General features: G+C 36.4%; 1 protein-coding gene across 1 annotated transcript in view; it reads left to right on the top strand.

Annotated features, from left to right (window-relative positions):
* MTPN (myotrophin) overlaps positions 1-22,493 on the top strand; it is a 51,878-nt gene extending 29,385 nt beyond the window's left edge. The window contains exons 2-4 of the mRNA XM_014937449.1: positions 10,010-10,123; positions 11,297-11,380; positions 19,282-22,493. Coding sequence (XP_014792935.1) covers positions 10,010-10,123; positions 11,297-11,380; positions 19,282-19,368 — 285 coding nt within the window. The 3' untranslated portion in view covers positions 19,369-22,493. The remainder of the gene's footprint in view (positions 1-10,009; positions 10,124-11,296; positions 11,381-19,281) is intronic.
* The last annotated feature ends 1,829 nt before the right edge of the window (positions 22,494-24,322 follow it).

Genomic DNA, 24,322 nt, shown 5'->3' with positions numbered 1-24,322 from the left:
CTAAAGACCTGAAGTGCAGACCAGATGAATACTTTCATATAGTGAGCTCTGTTGAGAACTGGTGTTCTATAATGCTGTCAGATTTATTCAACATATTTTACAGAAATAGATATATTGGAACAAAAGACACCTACAAATCCAACTTTAAGGTTCATTCTTTGGCAGTCATAAGGCGAGAACTAGGGTTACAGAATGGAATACATATGAAGCCACTCAAGAGACAGACTGAGGAGGATGAAAGCACTTTCCATCAGGTCATAGGAGGAATCTGGGCTCTCTACACATAGGCCCAAGGAACGTTTTGGTAGTGAGAAAATTGAGATAGTCGCACTTGTTTTTTTCAGTGGTAAATCTCAATTTATTTTTTTTGTACTGGCAAAAGTAAAAACAGGGTTTTTTTGTGTGTTTGGACTCATAGCATTCAATTTTAGTTCTTAAGTCTTTCAAGAAACCCTGGTTCACAATAAGCTATTTGAGGTTCCAGTTCTGTGCTTAAGCAACTGGTAGGTGGAAGAATTCAGGGGAGGCGAGCTGTAACATTCTGTTTCTATGCTGGAAGATCAAATTGCCTTTTCTGGTGGTGTTTGAATATAGATGAGATGATACTGCAGCCTGTCTAAAGTAAAGAAGGTTAAGATGCTTTAGGGTGCTTTCTTTGCATTCTGGGACTCGCTCATGAGACCATGAGGAATGTTGAGAGAGTGCTTTTCAAGGCTGTTACTTGGATACACAACTTATGTCCCTGGTTGCATATTTTGAGGAACCTGTAATTGGTACAGAGTTACACAGAAGGTGAAAGCAAAATGGTCTATTGGAAGGAGTGTAGAAACATTGCACAAATGTGCAGGGGTGGAGGTATGACAGCCAAAGTTCAGTTGAACTTGAAATTGGCAAGGAATCTCAAGGGGCATAGAAGGGCCTAGTGCATGATAATGAAAGGAGGGCAAAGGAGAAAAGGACAATGTTCCTGATGAATCTGAGAATTAAGAACAGTGAGAAGGAAGATCTGGGGAGCTGAGGTGTGTCATCTTAACCTCAGTCTCTGGAAGGCTATGGAGCAAATCCTCCTCCTCAAAACCATTTGACACTATAAGGATGCAGCAAGTGACCAAGTTGAAGGTTGCTAGGCTGTTGGACTCAAAAGAGCTGTCATCGGCAACATCGCTTCTAAGTGCCTGATTACCAGTGGCATCTATCATGGTAGTATTGCTTAATGTTTTTATTGGTTACCTGGGCAATGGGATATCTTTACCACTCAACACAATAGGATAGAAAGAAGTAAACCCCATGCACCTGTACAAGCTGGGAATTAGTTGGCTAGGTAGGAACTTTTTAGAAAAGGACTTCAGGGTTCTGGTGGCCATCAAGCTGCATGTGAGTCTACAGTGTGCCCTTGCATTATTGAAAGCCAGCAGCATACTGGGCTGTATTAGCAAGAAAATACCAGGCTGAAAGAGATTTTTTTCTTCTTACTACTTCTGAGGCTGTGTATGAGCACTTGTATCCTGTTCTGGGCTTCCTAGTACAATAAAAGGCATTAACATACTGGAACATACTGAGGTCCTCAAGGCTTGTAGAATCCTCCATCCTCTGAGGTGTATGGAGCTCAGCTGAGCAATGTCCTAAGCAGCCAGATCTGATTGGACCTGCTTTGAGCAGATGTTGGACTAGATAGCCTCCACAGGTCCCTTTCACCCTTAAATAGTCTATGATTCCACGAGCCATTAGACTTACAAGCTTGTAGAATTAAACTGTCCTTATATTTTTAGATTATTAGTCAGATCTCAGGAAGCGTGGTATTTGCGTTTTCACCACCAGTGTTACGTAAAGATGTCATCTTACTGTTACAGCAAGTAGAATAAGGGCAAAAAAATTTTGTTTGACTTACAATTGTGAGCTTAAGGATATTGTTTTAGAAATTATAGAATGATCTCGAAGAATTGAAGTATGTAGAACAAAGGGATGTTTTTCAGTTGTTTTTGCTGTATTGTTTTTAAGGATTCTCAATCAAGGTGTTTAGGAGAAGTAACTTTTGAATTAGATGAGCCCAAGAGCTGACATGTGACAACAGTAAACAGTTGAAAAGTCTATGAACATACAACTGAAACACAGGTTAAGCAGTGAACTTTGGTTTAACTACTTAAAATACAACCATTTCAAGAATGCAAGTAGAATGACATATAACTAAATGTGTTTTTATATTCAGAGTACTTATGTTGTTTCATCCTGCTTTGGTGTTTTGTTTTGTTATTTTTTTTAAAGTCTTTCCAGAGATGGATGAACCCAGAAAAAGTTGTACTGGAGAATGACTTGAAGGGGTGTGAGCTGAGTCAGACTTTGAGAAAAGGAAAAAGGGTATTATGGGAAGATTAATACACATTAGTTCCATACCCTCCCACATCCCCACTATGGAAGTGCAAGATTGTCTGCTAAACCCTGTTTAAGTATATAGCTAATATTTTTTTTTGAAGGTGTGGTTTCTCCAAGCTTGGTCTCCCTTCAGAAAACTAAGAAATGCATTGCTCTTAAAGGAGTTCAAAGCTCAGGTTATCTATGTTCCATTTAAAAACAGAAAACTTACTTTTTCAGGCAATTAGGTGTGAAAATGAAAAATGAGTTAAGTTGGAGGGGAAGATTTCATTTGGTGGATACCAATATAGTTTTAATTATGGCAAAATATGTATTCAGATTGTAATCTATGCTGTTGTATACAGTTTACTTCTGCCAGTTTTATTTTACAAATTTAAAATTAAATTGGGACACCTGACCATGGTATTTTCTCTCAGAGGGGAATCCCTGCATTCAGAATATTACAATGTAAGAAAGATTTTTACATTTCAGTTACATCCAATAGCAATGATAGAGGTGTATCAAAGCTTACCAAGCTGTCTACTAGGAATTTATTTTTTTTTAAAAGGCATCTCATGAAGGTGAGCATAGAAAATAGATGCTACACTGACTTTCACCTCTTCGTTTCAAATGTTTCTTTGGTCATAAAATCCCAGGAGGATTTTTTTTTTGTTACAGCATACACTTTAAAGTGAAGAATGTTGATAATGTTGCATAAAGGAATGTTACATGTGATCCTTCTGATACAAAGGTCATGCACTGTAATATGACAGAGAAACAAAAAGGCACAACACCTAAATTTTACTTATTCTTTCATCTGCACATATTTGCCTGTTGTTCGTACACCTGAGTAGTGCTCAAAACCCAAGATGCTCCTTCTTTCCATGAGTTGAATTCTTAATATCTTTTTCTATAAATGTGTGCAATGAGATTGCTTGGAAATACTTCTGATGAACTATCTCACTTAATATCTTTGAATTTTTAAAAACAAATATAACCAATGTGAACAAAGGCCTGTGGGGAAGATAGTAAAATATAGCGTTCAGAAGTAGTATTCTCAATAAGCAGTAAGGTATTCCAAATATCTCATTCATACGACTTAAAGTTTTTCTTTATGGAAAGAGTTCTCCTCTCTTCCTCTTTCCCAGTCAGACAACAACAATAAAGTTATTGCTATATTTAAAATGTCAGAGTTACTTAATACTCTGTAAGAATGGCCAGCCTTTGAATGTGAAGAGATCGCAGTAATGCAACGGACTCTGCATGTACAGTGAGTTCATCTTTTTCCAGAATAATGGAGACAGGAATTACCCAGTAGTGTAGTTCCTGTAGGATGCTTCACTGCAGGACTGTAGGACATCCGACTGCATGGAATCTGGTTTCCTTCATTAAAACTGGAATGAAAGGAGTGCATGAAATGGGGAGACAAAGTTATTTCTGCTTGATAGGATAAGTACAGATGGGGATATGAAGTTGTTCCTAAATCTGAAAGAGCATTTTAATGCCACCAGTATTACAGATACTGCTGTACTAATACAGTTAGCCTATACAACAGGATTTAATGAGGTCACAGTTTTGAGTTTCGATTCCTGTGGTAGAACTGAAATATAAATCCCAGCTACTTATTTGTGGTGTGTTCCAGGTGCCAAGTGGTGAATCAGATCAAGGAACAGATTCAGCTGGAAAGAAGAAAATGACCAAGTTAATTTTCAGACTGATTAGATCCTTCATTGGATTCATCATTCAGCCACGAGTTCTGATGCAGGGGTGGGAAGGAGCAAACTGGCTAGGAGTAGGGATACTGTAACTGCTACACAGGAGAAAATTGATGCTAAACTGATGGATGAACTGTGCCATTAATAGCATGGCAGTAATGTTCTAGGGCAACACTACTGGCAAACCACGATGCCAAAATGAATAGCAGGTTTGGATTTGGTTTCAGCTGGTGCGCCACTTCAGAGTAAGCCTGGGATTGAAGCACATTGAGTATACTGTAGGGATGCTACAGTGACACTAGATGAGTTTAGTTTAGCTTATTTGGCTTTAAGTGTTGATGCTTTTGAAACTGGCAAGAACTTGGAAAAGAGGGACCTAGCAGGTAAAGCTAGACCAAGGAAGGCATGGAATACAGTCTGTGAAATAGAGCCTACAGAAAAGGCAGGGGCTGTTCAAGGACAGTGTCAATTTGGTGTGGTTAAATTAATCTGCCTGGAAAATAATGAGCTTTAAAACTTGTAATTTATGTAATTTATGACTAAAGTTGTTCATTCAACATTTTCAATGAGCTGATGTCATAATGTGCATTAGGGACAAAGTCAGTGAAATCTGATTCATTCTTTTAAGTAGGGCTGCAAAAGAATAAGGAATTAAATTTGGCAGAACTTATTCAAGGCGGCTATTAAGGTGCAAATCCTTCCAGATTACTCTGGGACATGCAGCAGACTTGACAGGAGGGCAGCTTGGTGGTCACGGAACTCCTCTCTGAGCTCAGATACAAAGAGGGAGGGAACATGAAAAGGTGGGATTGGAGTTGGGTACCCAGGAAAAACGCAGGCCCTTTCCCAGGGTGTGCAGGAATGGAATTTTAAAAAGCCAAAGCTTGACTGGAGTTAAACTGGAAAAGTACGTGAGACACTAACAGGGTTTTTGTCAAGGTATACAGGCAAGAAAAGGTAGAGCAAGGAAAATATGTGTGACACAGGCTAGTGGAATAATTGAGTTCAAGACTAACTCGTTTTGACAGTACTCACTTAAGGTATTAGTTAGAACAGATCTTTTTATGGATTGAATTGTACCATTACAGAAAGTGGGTGATAGCTGCATTTGGAGGATGCTATAATGAATCCTACTAATAGTTATTTAAAAGGAGAGAAAACTCTTGAAAGTATTTAGAACTGGCCTTTGAGTTTGTGGTGTTTTTTTTCTGTCCTCAGTAAAAAGTTGATAGCCAGCTTTGAACTGAAGCTGTTACTTTAAGTTCTTCTAAAATATTCTGCTGTTATCCATGTATGTGAGTTTTCGAAGTAGGACATAAGATCAATGTGTTATATGAATCTTCTTTCATGCTGTCTTGTTTAGCAATTGGAGATTCACAGAGGGGCTTTTCTCTACCTGTAATCAGATTTTAATAGAGGGGATTAAAGTAGATACCTGTTAACTGCAGGTTCTGATGTTTCATGTGTTGAACCAGTTTTTAGTGTTACTGCACAGCTGGTGCTCTAAGTCTTTGGTCTGCAAAGAAAAACGTTATTGATGTGGTTTATGCCAGATTTAGACTTAAATGTCTAAGTAAACTCAATGTATTCTAGAAGGTTATTAAAGAGGTGATTGTCTTTCCTTTTGCAAGGGCAAATTCTTTTCTGAGACTGTGCACAAGCATTTGTGCAATTGTTAGTGAATGTGTAGGTCCACTCTAGAAAGTGAAAATAAATAGACTTCAGGAGAGATGTGACCTTTGAAGGTTTTATTTTGAGGTGATATGATTGATTCTGACATAATTAAGTCTCCTTCAAAGTACCCTCATAGCTATTAGTCTTGTAGCTGCTCTGTTAGGCTCTAAAAAATGGCAAAAAGTCCCATAAAACTTCCTGGGATAATTCTTCTATCACTTTTGGTCTAATATACATAAGACTTTCTTCTGCAGGTGTAAAGTAAAAATCATGCTTCTCTTTGGCAATTCGTGCGGGTTATGACCATATGTCTTTGCAGAGTATGGTCTATTTTAAAGAAAAACTTCAACAGCTATTTGGTACAGTCTTTGTTTCAGCCTAAAAACATATTGGTTATTTTGCTGTCTCAGAGGTCAGTATTGAGAATTGTCACCCAATAAGATTGCTGATACCCAAATTCATAACATTCAGTATGACAACTTTGGCCAATATTATTCAAAACCACAGTAATTTCAGAAAACTTTACATAGAGATAGCTCTTTGAATCTGTACTTCCTGTGCAGTTTCCTGCCCCAGCCTGTCACAGGGCTTGAGATACCACTTTGTCTCATTCTGTTGATGTAATTAGCCACACCTTCATCAGAGCTACCTTATTTATGAGACGGGGCTCAAATTTTGACTTATTTTATTAAGATGTGAATTAGCATTTGGAGGTTGTTGTTATAGCTACAATATCTAATTTCTTTCCTAATAGGAATCCTTGTATTCTCTAGTGCTTTCTCTAGTTGGTCACTTTATAGATGACACCACATAGAGAAGATGTGTTTCCTATACAAAATGATCTGTCATGGCTGGCCATTCTGTCAACTAAGAACCCAACTGCACATGTAACCCTGGCTCAGCTGAACAGAATACTTCAAGTGGAAGAGCAACAGAACCCAACTTGGAGTGCTCATCCAGTGAAGACAAATACCAACAGCCACAGTATTGAATTGTATATCCTAAACTTAAAGAACAGCAGCTTGTTTAGATAATCTTTGGCAACCTTATCTAGAATGGTAGATGTGGTTCACATCACCATCTAGCCAAGTAAGAGGTTTATTGTTGCAGCTGTTCTAACTACTATCTTTGGCACTGATGCACGACCAATTTAGATCATGAGGGTTCAAGAAGTTTTCTGACTTCCTCATTTTATAGCTGATTTTTATATGCAACTTGTGTCTTGGAGCCTTTTACTTAAGCACATAAATGGAAGCTAGTGTAGATAAAGATTGGAACTTTGTATCTCTAATTTAAATTCTATTAAAAGTCAATATTTCCATGCCTATAGGCACTTTCCCTTTGCAAAAGGGTAACTGTAACAATATTCTTGCAAGGTTTATAACAGTTCATTTTAATCTGAAAAACTTGTGTGTAGAGGTAAGGTTTAGGGGTTTTTTAGCTGACCTATAAAATTTCCACTGAAAGTGTTTTGTCTTTCAGCATGAAACTCCCTCTGAAAATATATAATTTATTGTTCCATGGATACAGATAGAGCTGTAGAACAGTGGTCTCCAAACCTTTTTGATCATGCACCCCTATCAGTAAAAAAATAAAAAATTGAGCAGGCACCAGCAATACTTTCTTCTCAGTGCATTTTCTTGCACACCTCTCCAGGTTTTCACACCTCATTTGGGAGTTCTACTGCTCTTCCTATGGGAAGATGCCCCAGGCAATATAAATAGGAGATGTAAGGGCCAGAGAAAAATTAACTGTGAAGAGTCTGCAAGTTTTCTGATGTGTGTTAGAGGCAGCATTTAAAGCAGGTGCTTGTGCCAGGGTTTGATCCCTGTATCTGAAATGGTTTGTTTTTTTTTTTTTTTTTTTTGCTTTCCTTCCTACTTCTATATGTCTTGGATAGGGAGCAGGAAAGGCCAAATGAGGCTTTATAACACTTGGTGATTTGTTTTACAGTGGCTTTTCACACCCGTGAACAACTGGATAATGGACTTTGTTTATTGCAGACCTTAGAAGTACTTGCCTTTTTTTGTATTTTTGTAATTTATCAGATATCTTTGTTCTGTTAATTTGAACTAAAGCATTCTGATGTTTGACTTCGAATGCCATCAATATATGTTCTCAGTGCCAGTGTTCAAATCCAAATAGTCTGTGTTCAGGACATCTTTGTTTGCAGACTTTTTGCTAGAAACTCCCCTTTATATAAACAAGCTTTCATTGTCTTTAAGGGAGACTTAGAAAACTTGGTGTTTGGGTATTGGTTTAATTTTTGGTTTTGTTTTTTTAACTTCCAGAAGTTCATTGTCCTGCAGGAATTTATTCCACAGTCAGTTTAGGAGAGAACAGAGGGATCTGTGGTATATTCTTTAAAAAGAAAAATAAAATCCTATAGTGTAAGCCAATGAGTCAGATAATATTTACATGCTTAAGGAAGGGGAGCTTTGTTGGACTGACCTAATCTTAAGACAGGATGATTCTAAATTTCTTTTTGAATGTGAACTTTGTAGCTTTACTGTGTACTGTCCCAGGAGTTAGCTTGCTTTTCCTTCTCCCTTAACCCCTTATGTAAAATGTCTTGGCATATGTCAGACATTACAGGAGTTTTTAGAGACTGTTTTGGGGTAGTGCCTGCATGGCTTCTGCATGGTTCACTTCCTAAACTTATGCACCCCAATCCGTATGTACTTGAAAACAACATGTGTTATTTAAATGCCAGTTGTTTTTAAATTGACGGGAAGTAGCAAGGAGTGATTAAGAATATGAGGAGAGCTTAACTTCCTAGATAAGCTAAGTAAATGCTGCTTCCTTATGCACTTTTCAAACCAGTGTGGCTGTTTGTATGTTGTTAGTGTATTGTGATCTGGATGATTTTCTGTTTTATTATTGGAACACAGTTGTTAAAGGACTTCAGCAAAAAAGAAGTTACATCACAATACTGTTTACCAGTACAGTTGTTGCAGATAGTCATATTGAAATTTTACATGTTAAGCTATTATTTTGATAGTCCGCACAGCTGAAGCTGTGGTGGAATTCATTTAGAAGTACAATTTGTTGCTCTTCTGAAAATCATAGATAAAAGTAAAGCTATCTTTTTCCTTATGTCCAACATACTTCAGAAGCCATAGCGATATTTCAGAGTCAGTACCAGCAGTTGCAGAGGTTTTTTTCATTGTGCTACTTGCTGCTACTTCGTGCTACTTTGAAGCCAAAACCTTCAATAGTAGGAGAACCAGGTCCTGACCTCTGGGACCACAGAATGTACAGCCTTTTAGTTAAACACCCAAAGTTAAATGCTGTTGTGTTGCTTTGACTTTCAGCAGGGTGTATGATGAGAAGAATAGAATATTGTATTGATAGGAGAGGAGAATTCTGAGGTCGTCTTGTTATTTGGCTGGTAGTATAAAACTGAAAATATACAACAACAAATGCAGAATAAGATTTCCTTCTGACAATCTCCTGTTCTTAGGAGGGAGGTGGTGTCTGGAAGATGTATGTCAAGCCCTCTATTCTGTGAACTTTCTGGTGATTTGGGGCAGGAATGAGAGAAGTGCAGGGTCTCAGAGAAGTATGAATTGTTGGTGTAGCTGAAACTTTTGATTGTTTTTCTGTGGAGATGCAGGCCTTGAGGTGTGTTGCTAAACTTACCCACTCCTTAAAATACTAATGTTACTTGCACATATGAACAAGAAGTCACTTACCACATAGCTTGTCAGTGTTTGGTTTCCAGTAACTTCTTGTCATTACTGAAGTACAGCAAATCAGTTTATCCTTAGTTGCACAACCCAAGGTGAAGAAACAAAGCTGATTAGGCACTCACTAAATTAAATTTTGTTTACGCCTTAAGAGATGTCTCAATCCACTAGTACAAGTGGCATTAGAATACAGCTTCCTGTGTCCTGATTTGGTTGACTGCCTTCAGACTTTTTTGTGTTGCATAGAATTGGCAGGTGCTATTTATAAAACAGAATGGACGGTTCCATAATTGAGTTTTAAGTTATGAATGGTCTGTACTTACTGCTAGTTACGATGCTGACTTATTTCAATGCGTCTGATTTCTTAGTGTGCAAAACTGACCAAGGTTGTCTTACAGTCTTAAGTATGTAGATAAAGGAAAGGAAATGGAGCAACTTAATTTTCGTTTTCCTTGGGAAATTTCTTAAATATTTGGATGGAAACATTCTTCAGCATATTGAAAGGTGATGTTTTTTTTTTTCAAGCTCTTCTTGATGTGTTAGCTCTAAAATTTTGCTAATTAGATTATGTTTATATTGAAGGGTGAAGATGTCAATCGGACGCTTGAAGGTGGGAGGAAGCCTCTTCACTATGCAGCAGACTGTGGACAGCTTGAGATTCTGGAATTTCTGCTATTGAAAGGAGCTGATATTAATGTATGTGTATCAATTTATAAACAGATCTTAGGGCTGTTAGGGTCTCTCTCTCCCCCCATACACACACGCATATAAGGGATTGGTATAAGTGCCTAAATGGTTACTGAAAGACTTAAATCAAACTAAACAATTTGATGGGCTTCAAAATATTTGAGAGGTGGTGTCTTGGAGTTAAAAGCACAAAATTACATCTATTAAATACTTTGATTCTTTTTGGACACACTAGGAAAAGTTGTTTGTAGCTACAAAAATCTAAATTTAATTTGACCATGATTAGAAGAATAACTCCAATAATCACATCTAAAGAAAGCCTGTATGAAAAACATATTCCATTTATTGGAAGAGATTTCAGAAGACAGTACAATGCATCCTTGGCCAGCGCAGGATCCACTGTGTTTAAATTGGTATGCTTCTCTCTTTTTTGGAGGCATTTTTACTTGTACAAACTTAGTCATTTTGTTGTAGCTTGGAACGCATGGCCTTTTGTCTTGAAAAGACTTGGCTGAGCTGTATTGACACTTAAAAATAGTGTAGTTCTCCATAAAGCAAAGTTTCTAAATAGTTTAACCATGCACCCCAAATGCTGTGCTGTAGAATATATTTGTCTGAAAGTTAAGGTACAGCGCATCTTAGCTTTAGTCCTTAACAAAATGACTTGGATTTTTTCCTTGGTGTCTGGAAAGATTATCTCTTCCTCAGGTGTTCTAACCAGAGAAGAATTAAATGAGAACACTTCACTTGCTCCATTTCTTATTCTTTCCAGGACTATAGCTTAGAGAGGAGAAGACAGCCCAATGTTTCAGCCAAAACTGGTTTCTGAAGTCAGACTGGCTGAGAGATGGGAGAATTAGGAGTACTGTTTTTAAATTGGGCGAAATCTGTGAGCCGAAACCCCACAGTTTCTATCATTGATCTAAAAAAATAGACAAACTTAGGGATATTGACAAGTCTTATGGAAGAAATATCTTACTGTTAACTGACAGGTTTTTAAACAATGACTTTTTTTTAAAAAAAAAAAAGGAAAGCAAAAAATTCTAAGGGAATGCATTTCTGGATAATATCCTTAAATCTTTACCTTTGCTTTACTGTTGACAAAACAAAATTGAAAAGTTAAGTGAAACCATTTAATGCTGTGTTAAATTGTGCTTCAAATAACTGTGTCTCAATTTGCAGGCTCCAGACAAACATAATATCACACCACTCCTATCAGCAGTCTATGAGGGCCATGTTTCCTGTGTGAAATTGCTTCTGTCAAAGGTGAGACAGAAATGTTGAGAATGAGTTATCCATTAACAAAGTGTATTACTATGATTTATTTTTTTAATAAGATTACGATGCCCCAGGTAAATTCAGAACATCAAATTCTGAAACAAATGCCGTTTATGTTGCTAAACCAAAGAAGGTACTCTGATTATGGAGAAGGTAGGTGAAGGACAAAGTTCCAGGACACTTGCAACGTAGCAAAAGTAACAGTGACCACTAAGAGTATTGTGAATTCCAGCTAGAGAGCAGTTAACAGCAAAACAGGCAAGAATAAAAATACACATTCCTTCAGCAGACAGGGAGGAGTGGGATTTAACTTTGGCAGCTGTTTAAGTGTTTCATGTGATGGAATCTCCACTGTGAAGTTGCTCAGAGGTGTGGTTTCCCTCTGCTTTTGCCAGATGAGTGAAAATCCATCTGGGTTGGCAGAGTGAGGGGAAGTAAAAGTAGGAAGATAAGCTTTCTCTGTTAGAGAGCTTGTAAATTTTGACCTGGGGAGAATAAGCTTAATCTGTTTCTATTCTCCTTTTGATTCATATTACAAAGGTGATCCGTTTTAGAAAGCAATAGTTAATTCCAGCAATGCTTTGTCTCTATTTGTATGTACTCCTTGTTACACTTCACTTACTTTGAAAAGAGGAGGTTAACAGTGCATTTTCAGTATATGAAGCCATTTAAATCATTTGGCCAAATGATTTCGTGTTGTGTAATGTTTTCATACACCACTTCCAAGGCAAAATTGTTTTCCGTTTAACTGCCTTAATGCTGCATCAATTTCAACGTTTCTTCACATCTCTCATCTTGTCTAATGTTAGTTATGCCTGCCTGTGAATAAATGCTCTGACTTAATTTAGGATTCAAATGGTGCATCCGACTTGCTAAAATTTATTGTGAGGAATGATCCTTCATTTAAGATCGTTATAGACACTTTACCAAAAAAAAGGTATCCTCTATTCCATGTTGTATTTCTTTCCATTTCTGTTTTGAAGTGTTCTGCATTCTAAATAAGTTTCTCAAATAATAAATAAGATGCCTCAAAATTTGAGTTTATGCATTAATTGTCTGGCAGCTAGTAAGAGTTGTGTAATTATTGTAGCCTGTGTCAGCGAGGGTTGACATTAGGGTGTTTCCTGAACCAGCTGCTTTTCACACAGCTTGTGTAAATGTATTGATCTCTACACTTGGTACAACTTGAATGGAATTGGTTACACTTAACAATCATAAAGATAAGGAAATCTTACAAAAATGTGCAGAATGTTATAAGAAAGTGAACTTGGACTAGGAGATGAGTTTAGAAAAATGTTACTACAACTGGATAGTTTGGGAAAGCTTGTATTTTCAGGTTTCTTCATGCAGAGCTAAATGTTGTACCACATCTTGCTTCTGTTCACATGGGCTGGCTGATGAAGTATTTATGAACTACAACTTTGCTCATCAGCTCATTCTGTTTGAGGCAAATCTTACATTAAGAGGTAGTTCTTTCTCTTAATACAGTTATCGTATGACACTTGTTTGAACATCTGTTAACACACCTTGTTTGTAACATAGTGGGGTTTATGTTCTTTGATAGCAAATACCTAGGAGATCAAGTAGTTCAGTCCTTAGTGAAAGTTCTAAAAATTACTGACTGTTTAACTATGACTGTTCAATACTCTTCCTAGTTACTGTTGGAGTGGGGTGTATTATATTGTTACTCCAAATGCAGGACAATATTGAGTGTCTGTTAGTGTATGTAAATAGTGGAACTGCAAATGATCGACCAATATATTTAAGATTTTCCTTCAAAGCTGCTCTTTGTTGCTTTTGTAAATACTACAACTCCACTTTCTGCTAAGAAGCTTCATTATTGTACGTTCACCTACTTTCAGCTGCCTTCATTTACCCTGTTAGTTGATCTCTTGCATGCATGGCCTCTGTCATAGAATATCCCTTAAGCTGTTGGACTAGAAGTTAATGACCTCCTTAACTATTTTTAAACAGGAAAACAAAAATACTGAATATTTTTTGTACTTTCACAAATTTTGAGAGCCAATGAACATATCTCCTGTGGCAGAAGTAAAAAAGTCTAGGCTATTATACCTGCCAAAACAGAGCATACCATGCTGCTACCTCATGTGTATTTTAAGGGAACTGTAACTGATTACTTCTGGATAAGTTTAGATTTCATACATCTTATTTGCTGCTTCTTCCCTCTGATCCCCACTCTAAGAATGCATTTAAGTTCTGTCTTGAGTCAACTGTGGGTCCAAATTATGACATAGTTAACATTTTCTAAACTACCTGGTGATTCTTTAGCATTTGGCTAAATATTAAAACTGGAGTGATACAAAAACTGCAGGAGAGCTCCTTCCTTAATCTTGTGTGTGCTGTGACACTTATTCTACCTTTTCAAGTTGCTATCTGTGGAGGGGTATTAAGAGCTCCTTAAACCACGTGGTTTAGCTCAAAGTTTCTTCTAAGAATTCCTGCAAGCACTTAAAACCATTCTGTGGCGGGTAATCCCACAACTTTTGATTTGACCTTGGAAAGTACATTAATTAATCAAAAATGGTGAATTAAGTACTGTGAAATTCCCTCATTTGGTAGAATGTCCTGGTGCATTTTACAGGAAGTGTTTGAAGTTGTTGACAATGTTTTTGGTTTAGGTTTTCTTGGTTTTTGTTTCCAAATTTTGACTTACTGTAATGGTCCATTTGATCCTCAGTATTCTGGTTTTATTTTTTTTTTTCTGTTCATGAAGCATAGCAAAAAATGTTTTGTTGAATTATGTTTTTGTTTAAAGTATTTTGAACTGTAGCTTCATACGTTACCATGATTTGTACTGGTACTGAGACATTTCTTCCAATATGAAAAACACATATAACCAACAAACAGTCATTTTAATAAATAAAACAACTTGTTTAAAACAAAATGAAATAGTAATATAATTTTGCTCTCATAATTGCAGTACATACATAGGATTACTGATAAACACCTAACATGACTCAAGGGTACATATCGTGTATTCTTCCAAAAGTAGTTTCTCAAAGGAACCATTATTACACACTTTCTTCTAAAGTTATCATTTCAGTGCGTACTTCCTGATGCCTTGTTTAGATGTTTTAATTTTGGAATTTGCTTGGTTTGATTTATTACAATATAAGAAGCTTAGATGTAGTTTGAAAACTTCAAAAGTTGAGATTATAAATTATTATTTTCAAGCACTGCTGTTGTGCTAATCATAGTGATCAGCCATAATCAATTACTACTGTGATTTTGAGAGATTGGATTCATTAAATGGTTTTTACCATAGTACATTTGGGGTCATCTCTGATGGTTCAGGCCTGCCCAATATCAACTAAAATAAATCTTGATAATGTGGTGAATTAAACTTGAAGATCAAAACCAAAGTTTTTGTTGGCATGTTTAGCATATTCAAACAGTGTCACTCCTTCCAAACCTATGGGGATTAAAGCTTTAATGTTGTCCTGTGAGGAACAGGGAGTGGGACTTGATGATCCTTATGGGTCCCTTCCAATTTGAGATATTCTATGATCCTATGACATCACCCATATGTTATAAAACTATAAAACATAAGTGTGAAAAAAAAATTAAAATGTGAGGTTCTATACTTGAAAACTGTCTGTATGTTAGGAAAGACTTTACCTTCCATTTGGGCACAGGATTTTAATGTTTAGGTAAACAAACAGCTGCTACATGTATGCTATATCAGCCTCCAAAAAACTTAATTAACCTACTATTGCCAGTAGATAATAATACATCATCATGTTAATCCTCAAAAATTTCAAGATCCCAAGTATTGAAATGCACAGTGGGTGAAGATGATTTCTATTGCCCTCAACAAGGAATGGGTGAGTTTACTAAAGTAGAACTAATTCAGTCTTAAAGTGTTCTGCCTACCAGAAGTAGCATAAGCCCTCTAGATCAGAATTGAGACATGCTTTTCTAATTAACGCTTTTTTTGGTCAGGCTAAAGATTAGTATGCTGTATCCTTAAAACATATATTTTGAAGAATTCATTTTGCAAATTCCTACAAAACTGCCCTTTTTTTTATAATCCTTTCTTTTTAAACTGTCAAGCCTTACTTACACTGTATATAGCCTTGAAATGCTTCTGGGAAACCTGAGTTTATCTTTGAAGTTTATGAAAGTGTGTGGAATGTCAGACCATAGACATCCTGAAGAATAGACCTGGAGGTTTGCAGAGTTGATACCTAGAACTCCTCTGTCGGCATCTGAGTTTGTTACAGATGTTTTGCTCACACGTACTGTAATACATGAAAGTAATTAGCTTTAATCTAAAAAGCACTTTGTGCTTAAAGTTCAAAGGTAGGGTTTGCCTTACTACTACATTAACAGTAATTAATGCTTTTTATTGATCTTAAAATTTTTCTGGGAATTTGAGGCATATTAAAATAGCCTTTGTAATTTTAAACAGTAAATTGATTTGCAGCATGTTGTGTCTTCAAAGTGAAGCAGAAATGTCATTATCTTGTGTTCATTTTTTCATTTTTACCATTTTCAGTATTATTTAAAATGTTAAATGACATAATAATATTGGAAGATACTCTACTATTAAGGGGGAAATTAATTTTTAGTAGGTTTTGAAGAAAGCGACAACAGATTTGTATTTCAAAATGCCGTGTTTTTATTTTGCCTTCTATGAGTTTGACCTTTTCTGCTCACTTATTCCTCTCATAGTAGTTGTAATGCAGATTTTGGAGGTACACACATCTATCCCCTTTAAGAAGTGTTTATAGATTTTTTTTTTTGTCTATGAATTCATCCATCTCCTTTTTGAACAAGCTGACATGTTCCTCCATACCTTCATCTGGAAACTCATTCTGGAAGTTTGCTGCTGTTTCACAGGATTTGGTGACAGCTCTGTGTTGCCTTTATCTGTTGCCTTCATGTTTTGCTGTGGTTTGTTTTTTTTCCCCCCTGAACTGCAACTGTACCCTAGTAGCTATTGTGCTGCCTTCAGAGCATGTTTAACATTTGTAATTTGCCCAGTGGCTTAAGAGGGCAAACATTCTTGTTTGTTATTACCCTACCAAAGAAAGAGAGTTTCTATCTATATTGTTGTCTTGTATTTTAAGAAAAGAACATAACACAAAGTCTTAATAGCTTTTACTTTGAGCAAGTAGAGGATACTCTGGAAATCACTTTATTTTTATGCACTTTTCATTAAACCTACTTCCACGCAGTCTTGAACTTCTGAAAATTAAAGTCCTCTTGACCTGAACTTTACTGTTTCCTTCTTGTTCTATTGAATGCAGGCGGGAATCTTTCTGCCTAGCAAAGGGGCTATCATTCTAATTTATTAACACTGAGCTTATTAAATGGTGCCCTCCTTAGGTAGTCATGACCCTCTTAGCCTACATTCAGTGAAGCTGGTTTAGAAACTCAGGTCTTGTGAGCCTCCAACTTTTCTAAGTACAAACATGCATAAGGGTGGAAAGCAGACCTATGTCTAAAGTTCTCCTTGTACTTTAAAGTTACTTCAGCTAACAGTTATCTTTTGTACTCTGAATGCTGATACATTGGTGGAGAGTTTTATAAGTTGAAGGTCTCTACACTATGATTCAAGATTAATACTGGTAGGTCAGTTACTGCATAGTCTTTTTTTTTTTTTTCCAAGTCTGTTTCTTCAGGTTTTCTGAGTTTAACATGTAAGAACAGCTTTCTAGCCCTTTTGATTTCCACATGGACAGTAATCTGAGAGTGCTATCTAAGCTGTAGAAATTGCCAACACCTACAAAAGAAGCCTTTCTTCTCCCAGGACAACTAGAATGATAACTGTCAAATACTTGTTAAATATCTCAGGGGTTTTTTTTAGGGGGGGAAAAAAAAGTTAAGCAATGATTTTCAGTAGTTTTGGCCTAAGTGTGTGTTGGCAATGACCAACTAATCATTTCTTGGAAACAGACTGATCCAGCTCACCTTCATACCCAACAGAACAGTGATGCTGCAGCACACTGCATACTCTTTGGGCTGAGGATGTTACACAGTGACAGGAAGGAGTTAAATGTTATGACCACTCCTCTCACTGGAGTGACTTTATTGCATATCAACAAAATTTATGCCTGTATTCTGCTACCTGAAAGGTACTAGAGAAGGTGAAGGAATGAATTCTAGAAGGTAACCTGGTCCAGTGGAAGGCAACCCTGCCCTTGGCAAGGGGGTTGGAACTAGGTGATGTTTAAGGTCCCTTCCAACCTAAATGATTCTGTGAATCACTGCAATTATTATAAATATCCCTCCCTGAATTCTTTACTGGAGTTCTCAAGACAATTTTCCCTGGCTCTTTCGTGACAACTGGTCTGTTTTCCCTGCCCCAGACCTGACTGCCACCAAACAAAACAGTCTGTTCAGCTCATGTCTTGTACTGAGAGTCTTTAGGGGCTGCAAGGAAGATGCACGGCCACAGCAGGATCAGTTTGGCCAGTAGACTACAGAATGAGCACTGCTGTCTTAAAAAAACCCTGTAAAGCTGTCTTTTTTTTTTTTTTTTTTTAGAATGGCAGATTGAATATTTACAGGTGAGGAGAGATTTCAAAGATAGAAGTATTCTGTTATGAAAAGTAATGTTGGCAGCAAATCGTAGTAATGTCAGATCCAGTTTATTAGATTGTTAGAAACAGTTGCAATGGGAAGTTTAGCGGGCTGAGAGTTGTCTTGAACAGATGTAGTATTATGTATGGAAGTTTCGTGGGGTTTTAATGTGCATAATCTTTTATCAGTAAAGCAGCTCTTGAAATTCTACGCCCATTATGTTTTTCAAAAACTATTAGGTGTCCTTGACTATTAATCTGCACTTCCCTCCTTGTAATGTAATTGAGATTTGTATGTATTCAATGGGGAGTTTATATGTAAAATTTAAGACAAATCTCTGCAGTACGTGCTTTTGCCACTACACTGTTTTCCTTGTCACTTGACTGAGGATATTTTAAAGTCAGACTTGCATATCTCCTCAAAAGGAGATGTTCTGGAATCTAACTTATTTTCAGGAAACATCTTTCAATCTCTGTAGTCAGTCCTGTGTTCTCTGATAAGTTTTATCCCTTTATTTAACTACCCAATTTACAATTTAATCTGGTTTTTCACTTTTATGTATATGACTACACAGGGCTCAACGCAAACATGACTAGTTAGTCAGTCTTTGCTTCTCTTTTGCACTCTTGCCATGATTTCTGGCACTGAGGCTGCACTTGTGCTTACTATTCTGCAGTTTGTCAAGTTAATGCATTTTTATTCTCTATCCTCCTGTTGCCTTCCTAATCTGTTTTGTTGCCTTTGAGGTGCAGGCATAGTTTATTCAAGGCAAACATGATCAGTTTTGGACTTGGAATGATTTGGGTTTTTTTTCTATGTAGCAATAGGATATTTTTTTCAAAATGGGAAAGAGAAGCACAGTCCTGGATGGATGTAGTCTTTTATGATATAGAAAGAAAATAGTAGTGTGATTTGTTAGTAAGTAAGCTCTTCTAGAGGTTACATGTTTAATTTAGCATGTGAAAAAGGTTGCTGCACCATAGATTTCATAGAAATGTGTAATACTGAATTCTTGGATCCATGTGAGTAGTTGCTGTAAACAAAAAAAAGTTCTGCTGTTTCTATCCAAGATTAATTGATAATTTGTTGATTGTACAACTTCCTGTGTGACAAAGATTATGTGACTTTTCCTTTTCTGAAGTAAATTCTGAAATGTAGATTAGCTGCATACCAACTACCTTTGTACATAAATCTTGCATGTTTGGTTTCTAAATGAAAACAATGCACTACACTAAAAAGCTGTATGTAATCAATACAATTATCCAAGGTAAGTAACTTCTGTGATACACTTAATATAGCCTGGCTTCATGAATTGACAGTCCTTCTCAATATCTTTACAGGGTGCTGATAAGACTGTGAAAGGCCCAGATGGACTAACTGCCTTTGAAGCCACTGACAACCAGGCAATCAAAACTCTTCTTCAGTGACGGATGGACTGATATCTTAAATGTCTCTCCTGTGGCCTCACACTGCTGCCTGTCTGTCACTCTTTGCATCTTCCAGCTTCTTCAGCTAAATACTTTGGGGGGAGGGAAATTCTTTATGAATCAGACTAGTTAGGGGCTTGTATTGAAGATAATCTATTTGGAGAGGATTGAAAACTATTATGAACAGTGTCCCTCTAGGACTTCTTTTCAGTGCACAATCTCTTCCCGTTTCTAGTGAAAATGGAAGAAAAAAGACAGACCATGATCTTGAATTTTTGGCTTGTAAACCTCCTAGGTTAGTACTAAGATTTTTGTTGAAAGATTCCTTTAGATGGAAGTACTGTGCTACGTACCTGAAACTAATTGTGAAGGAGACAATAGTCCTATGCTATTAGTGTCTGCCATAATCTGAAGTGTAGTAATGTAGGTGGCTGGGTTGCTTTTCTCTCTTCTCTCTCAGTGGGTAGCTTTATTCTTCTTCTGCCTGAAGCTTACGTTGCAGTTTTGAGGACTTTTGATACTAGTTATTGGAGCTGTTCTTTATATTAACTAATTGGATGTCACACTAATGTTTTTCTGACTCTTGAGTAAACCAGGAAAGATTATTTGAGGCATGGTGGTGTTACACTCCATAATATCTACCAAGGTACTTTTGGATGCTTGAATTTGACGTTTTTCTTTCCCATGTTTGTTGTAGTCCAGGACAGATGTTTTAAGCAACTGTTTTTAAGAGGATTCAAAATGTCACTGTAGTTATTTCCAAAAGGATTGTAAGATGAAATTTCTTTACTCACCATGTCAGCATAAAATTTATAGACACATGTGAAAGCAACAGGCTGTTTGGTACACAAAGATAATCAAGTCAAATACGGAGAATGAACGCTAATTATTTAGACATTCCTATCAAGTGAAGATTGTTGCTAAACTTTTCTGGTAAACTTACATGTAAGCTTTCTGAGTTCAGGTGTTAGGAACAGGGAGATGTATAAGTAGAAGTCTTGTCTTGCTCTAACTACTGGAGGAAAAAAATCCTTTTAATTGTGCATATCTTTGAATTGGTGTTTCATTGCTGGCTGAAGGAACCTCTTAAATTTCATCAGGGCATGGGGCTTGTTCTGAAATTTCTCAGTGCAACCATACCACATTAAGCATTGACTTTTAGATAAGATTTCCTATACCAGTGAGTACGTCAGTACTATGACAGCCTTGATAATTCATGGGAAGGTATTTAATGACATTGTAGGGATTCCTGTCACATCTTATGGTCCTCAGGAATGTTTGAGCTTCTGGCTTTCATCTTGGAAATTTTCATTAGACTGCTGATTCACCCAAAACTGAATAACAGGTTTTATAACCACAAACTATACATCTTCCTCTTTTTTGGAATACAGATTTCAAACTTTCTGATAACATACACAATACAGAAGACAAATGTATATACAGTCTCATGCTGAATTCTTAAGTAGCTGATATTATTTTGATATCACTGTTGAAATTGAGAGGATACGTAGAAGTAGCCTGGTGACTACCACTCATATTTAATGGAGACTTAGTTTTACTTGAATCATGTTGCATATTATGATTGAATGTCTCAGCTATAAAAAGCCTTGCACTTAGACTGTAAAAGGAGAGTAGAAACTGATTTACATAGAGACATCCTGTAAGAAAAGCAATCCAGAAAACAATCAATTCTGGCCATAAAGTGTACAGTGCAATTACTCTTTGCATCTTGGAGATGGGTGGCAAGGAAGAGCAGAAGGGTTGCAAATCAGTGATAAATCAGTTGGTAAGCTGTTGATAAAAGAACAAGCATGTTTGGTGAACAGTGCTTTTAATGATTATTTAAAGAGAACTCTTCAATCTTATCTCTGATCAGTGCTGGATTGTCATGTCATTGTAATAGTGTGAACACAGACTGTAGGTTTAACTCTTTATTCAGCTATGGAAGTAACCATCTCTGGCATAAATTTGCATCCATATTATGCTGTTAAATAATTAGCTATTACAATACTAGTCTAGAAAACTGCAATCTCTTTTTATGTGGAAAACTTGATTCTTCAAGTTTTTTGTGTTTTAGTGTCAAGTTGTCTGGCCATAGTGTTTTTGGGTTTTGAGGTTTTTTTTCTCTGTATTTTTTCTTGCCCTTCCCTTCAATTCTCGTTTAAGTGAGCATTATCATAGTAAAGAAACATCATCTTTGTACTAACTCTTCTGGTGATTCACTGAGGCAATTTTGCCTCCCTTTTTCTACAATTATGTGGACACCTTGGTTTTTTTCTTACTTCACTTGAAGAAAAAAAAAATGCAAGCAAACTTCAGTGAGACAAGTGTTAATTCGGCTGTAATATATACCCAAGCTGCCTTTCGAGATAGTTGAAAGATGGCATTTAATGTTTGGCTCATAAAGAAGAAATACTTTTTTTGCTTTTTGCACTACATCAGAGGTGAGGGATCATTTTGCCCAGGACTTAAAAAAAACCTAAACAAAAATGTATTATAAAAGCTTATGCTTTTGTCTAGAAACTGGGCTTGTTTATTTGTTCCCTTCTTGTTGGCTATATTGTTGAAAAAATAATGGGTGGCTGCCTGTATCTTTGAGTAGGACCTAACTAGATGAAAATACCAACCTGTACATTGGAAATCCACTCTGTTCTTCAACCTTTTTCTTTGAAATTCAAGCTTAATAAGTTATAACCTTAATTAAATTTTGGATTTTGTACCCTCTGCCCCATTTTCTTAACGGGGACCAAATGGGAAAAGGAGTAAGATAGTTAAATGGAACTTTATCCTTGAACATAACATCAAATTTTTTGTAGAAGAGGCTGGTAAGAATGGAGTGTCCTAGGTCAAGCAATTGCAGTGTTGCATGCAAAATTTCAAAATCAACTTGTCTTAATTATATTTTGTAAATGGATAAACAATCATCTTTCTACGCAGTGACGGAAGAAAATTAGTGCTCTGTGCATTTTGATATTTGACTTCCTCTTTTCACCATTGTTAACTGTTTTAACACAGTTGGGTTCATCATTATCATGGTTCAGACATCAGAATGCTAAATGATACTGTATTTTTAAGTTTGTGTTGCAAGAATGAATGGAATAAACTTGAATTGTGCGATAAGAGAATGTGGAGTTTCAGTTTCCTTTCTGTTCCTGTGTTTGTTAATCTCTGGCTACAACTTATTTGCCTGGAAGACATCTAAGGCATAGCTCACATGTACAGTGATTAAAATCTTCAGATACTTATAAGACTTAAATGTGGAATGGAATTTGGTTTGAGAACTAAATAAAATTGGTTTTGTTTTGGTTTATTACATGCATTTAAAAGAGGCTTTGATTAACTCTCTTATCTTGTAGCGTGCATTTCCTGCTTAAATGGCAATCCGTAGTGTTGAAGGTCTCTAACTGATGTTAAATTCTAAGAGACATTTTGTAGATAGAGGGATATTCCTCCCATTACCATTCCATCATTTACTTCATCAAAGAAGCTGAAACAGTTATTTACAAAAAGCACAGCTGAAGTATAAATAAAATGTGTATTTATTATTTTTGTTGCATATTGATGGTGACTTTGTTAGAACTTTCTATTATAACTTTGCTTGTCAGTAGAGATTTAGATCTAATTGCTTGAATTGTTTGCTAAGTTTTATTTTAAAATGCACGCTTTCAAAGAAAAAGTCCAGGAAGGTATGATGAAGGGAAAAAAATATAAATACAGAAAAAAATATTTCAAAAGAAATTTATTTTGTCTCATTCTCTCCTAAACTTTGAAAACAGGGACTTCTAGCACTATATGCACAGGCTTTCAGTCAAATATTGAAAAAATTAGGGACATGTTCATTGTTAATATCAAACCAGTTCAAACAATGTGATGGCTAGTGGCAGTTGATGTGTTTCACTTCCTGTGTTCATCTTACTGAGTTTTTTTCGTTTTTAATGGGCAGCTGTTCTGTAGCAGTAAATACTACCTAAGGTTCAGAATGCAGATTTCTTTCACTTTCCTCAGTGCCTGCTAACCAAATTCATCTATACGTGTAAGCACTTTCCTTTGTATTTGTTTATGGCTGATCTTTTGGAACAAATGGATTTCTCATCTCACTTCCAAAAGGAAGTTGGCCCAAGAAAGCAATTTTTTTCAGTTGGATCATTTGATTGTTTCTCTGTTTTTAGAAAAGTGTTTTCTCAAAAGGTCTCCTCAAAATACTTTTGTTCTACTTATCTGACATCTTGGAACAGCTTTCAACTAAGTTATGCGATAAACTTACTAGATGCATTGTTTGGAAAGCACTTTGTTTCAGGTGTTCCTTGAAAGTCTTCAAAAGCATGTAGTGTTTGCCTGCTCTGGGAGGTGAATGAGCGTTTTTCCTAGGAGCAGTGCTGCTCTCTCCCTGCCTTAGCAGTCAAAACAATGTTTCTAATTTTAAACTAAGAAAAATTTCATTTAGATACCGTTGTTATTGTGATATAATGTTAATTTGGAGAGCCTGCCTTCAATTAGGAGAAGTCCTGGAATCTTGATTCTTCACTCTTCAAATTGCACTTGAAAAGCACCTGTGTGCACGTCTCTGTTCTTCTGTGTCCTAAATGTCTCTGTTTTCAGGAATACTGCAGAATACAGGATTCTTTCCTGTGTTTTAGTCTGTAAGCTAATTGAAGGGTCATCTCTCAGGATTAGACACACCTTAAAGGGGTTTTTTGTGTGTTTTGCAGTTGGTGTCGGTAGCCTTCTCAAAAGCACAGAAGAGCTGATTTAGAGAAATATGAAACAGATGGCAAGTACATCAATTTCTAGTGTCAGAGTTACAATGCAAGAACAAAACCCAAACTTATAAATTAATGAAATTTCAGGTGCTAACTAGAAATTAAATATTTACAAAGCCATATTAAAGAATAACTTGAAAGAATAAAGACCTAGCCTGCAGCAATAAAACTGCATAACCTTTATACTTAATAAG

The sequence above is a fragment of the Calidris pugnax genome, unplaced genomic scaffold (assembly GCF_001431845.1).
Source record: "Calidris pugnax isolate Ruff unplaced genomic scaffold, ASM143184v1 scaffold1, whole genome shotgun sequence".
In the NCBI taxonomy this organism is placed as follows: domain Eukaryota; kingdom Metazoa; phylum Chordata; class Aves; order Charadriiformes; family Scolopacidae; genus Calidris; species Calidris pugnax.
Note: the sequence above shows the minus strand (reverse complement) of the source record. Positions and strands in the feature narration are given on the sequence as shown.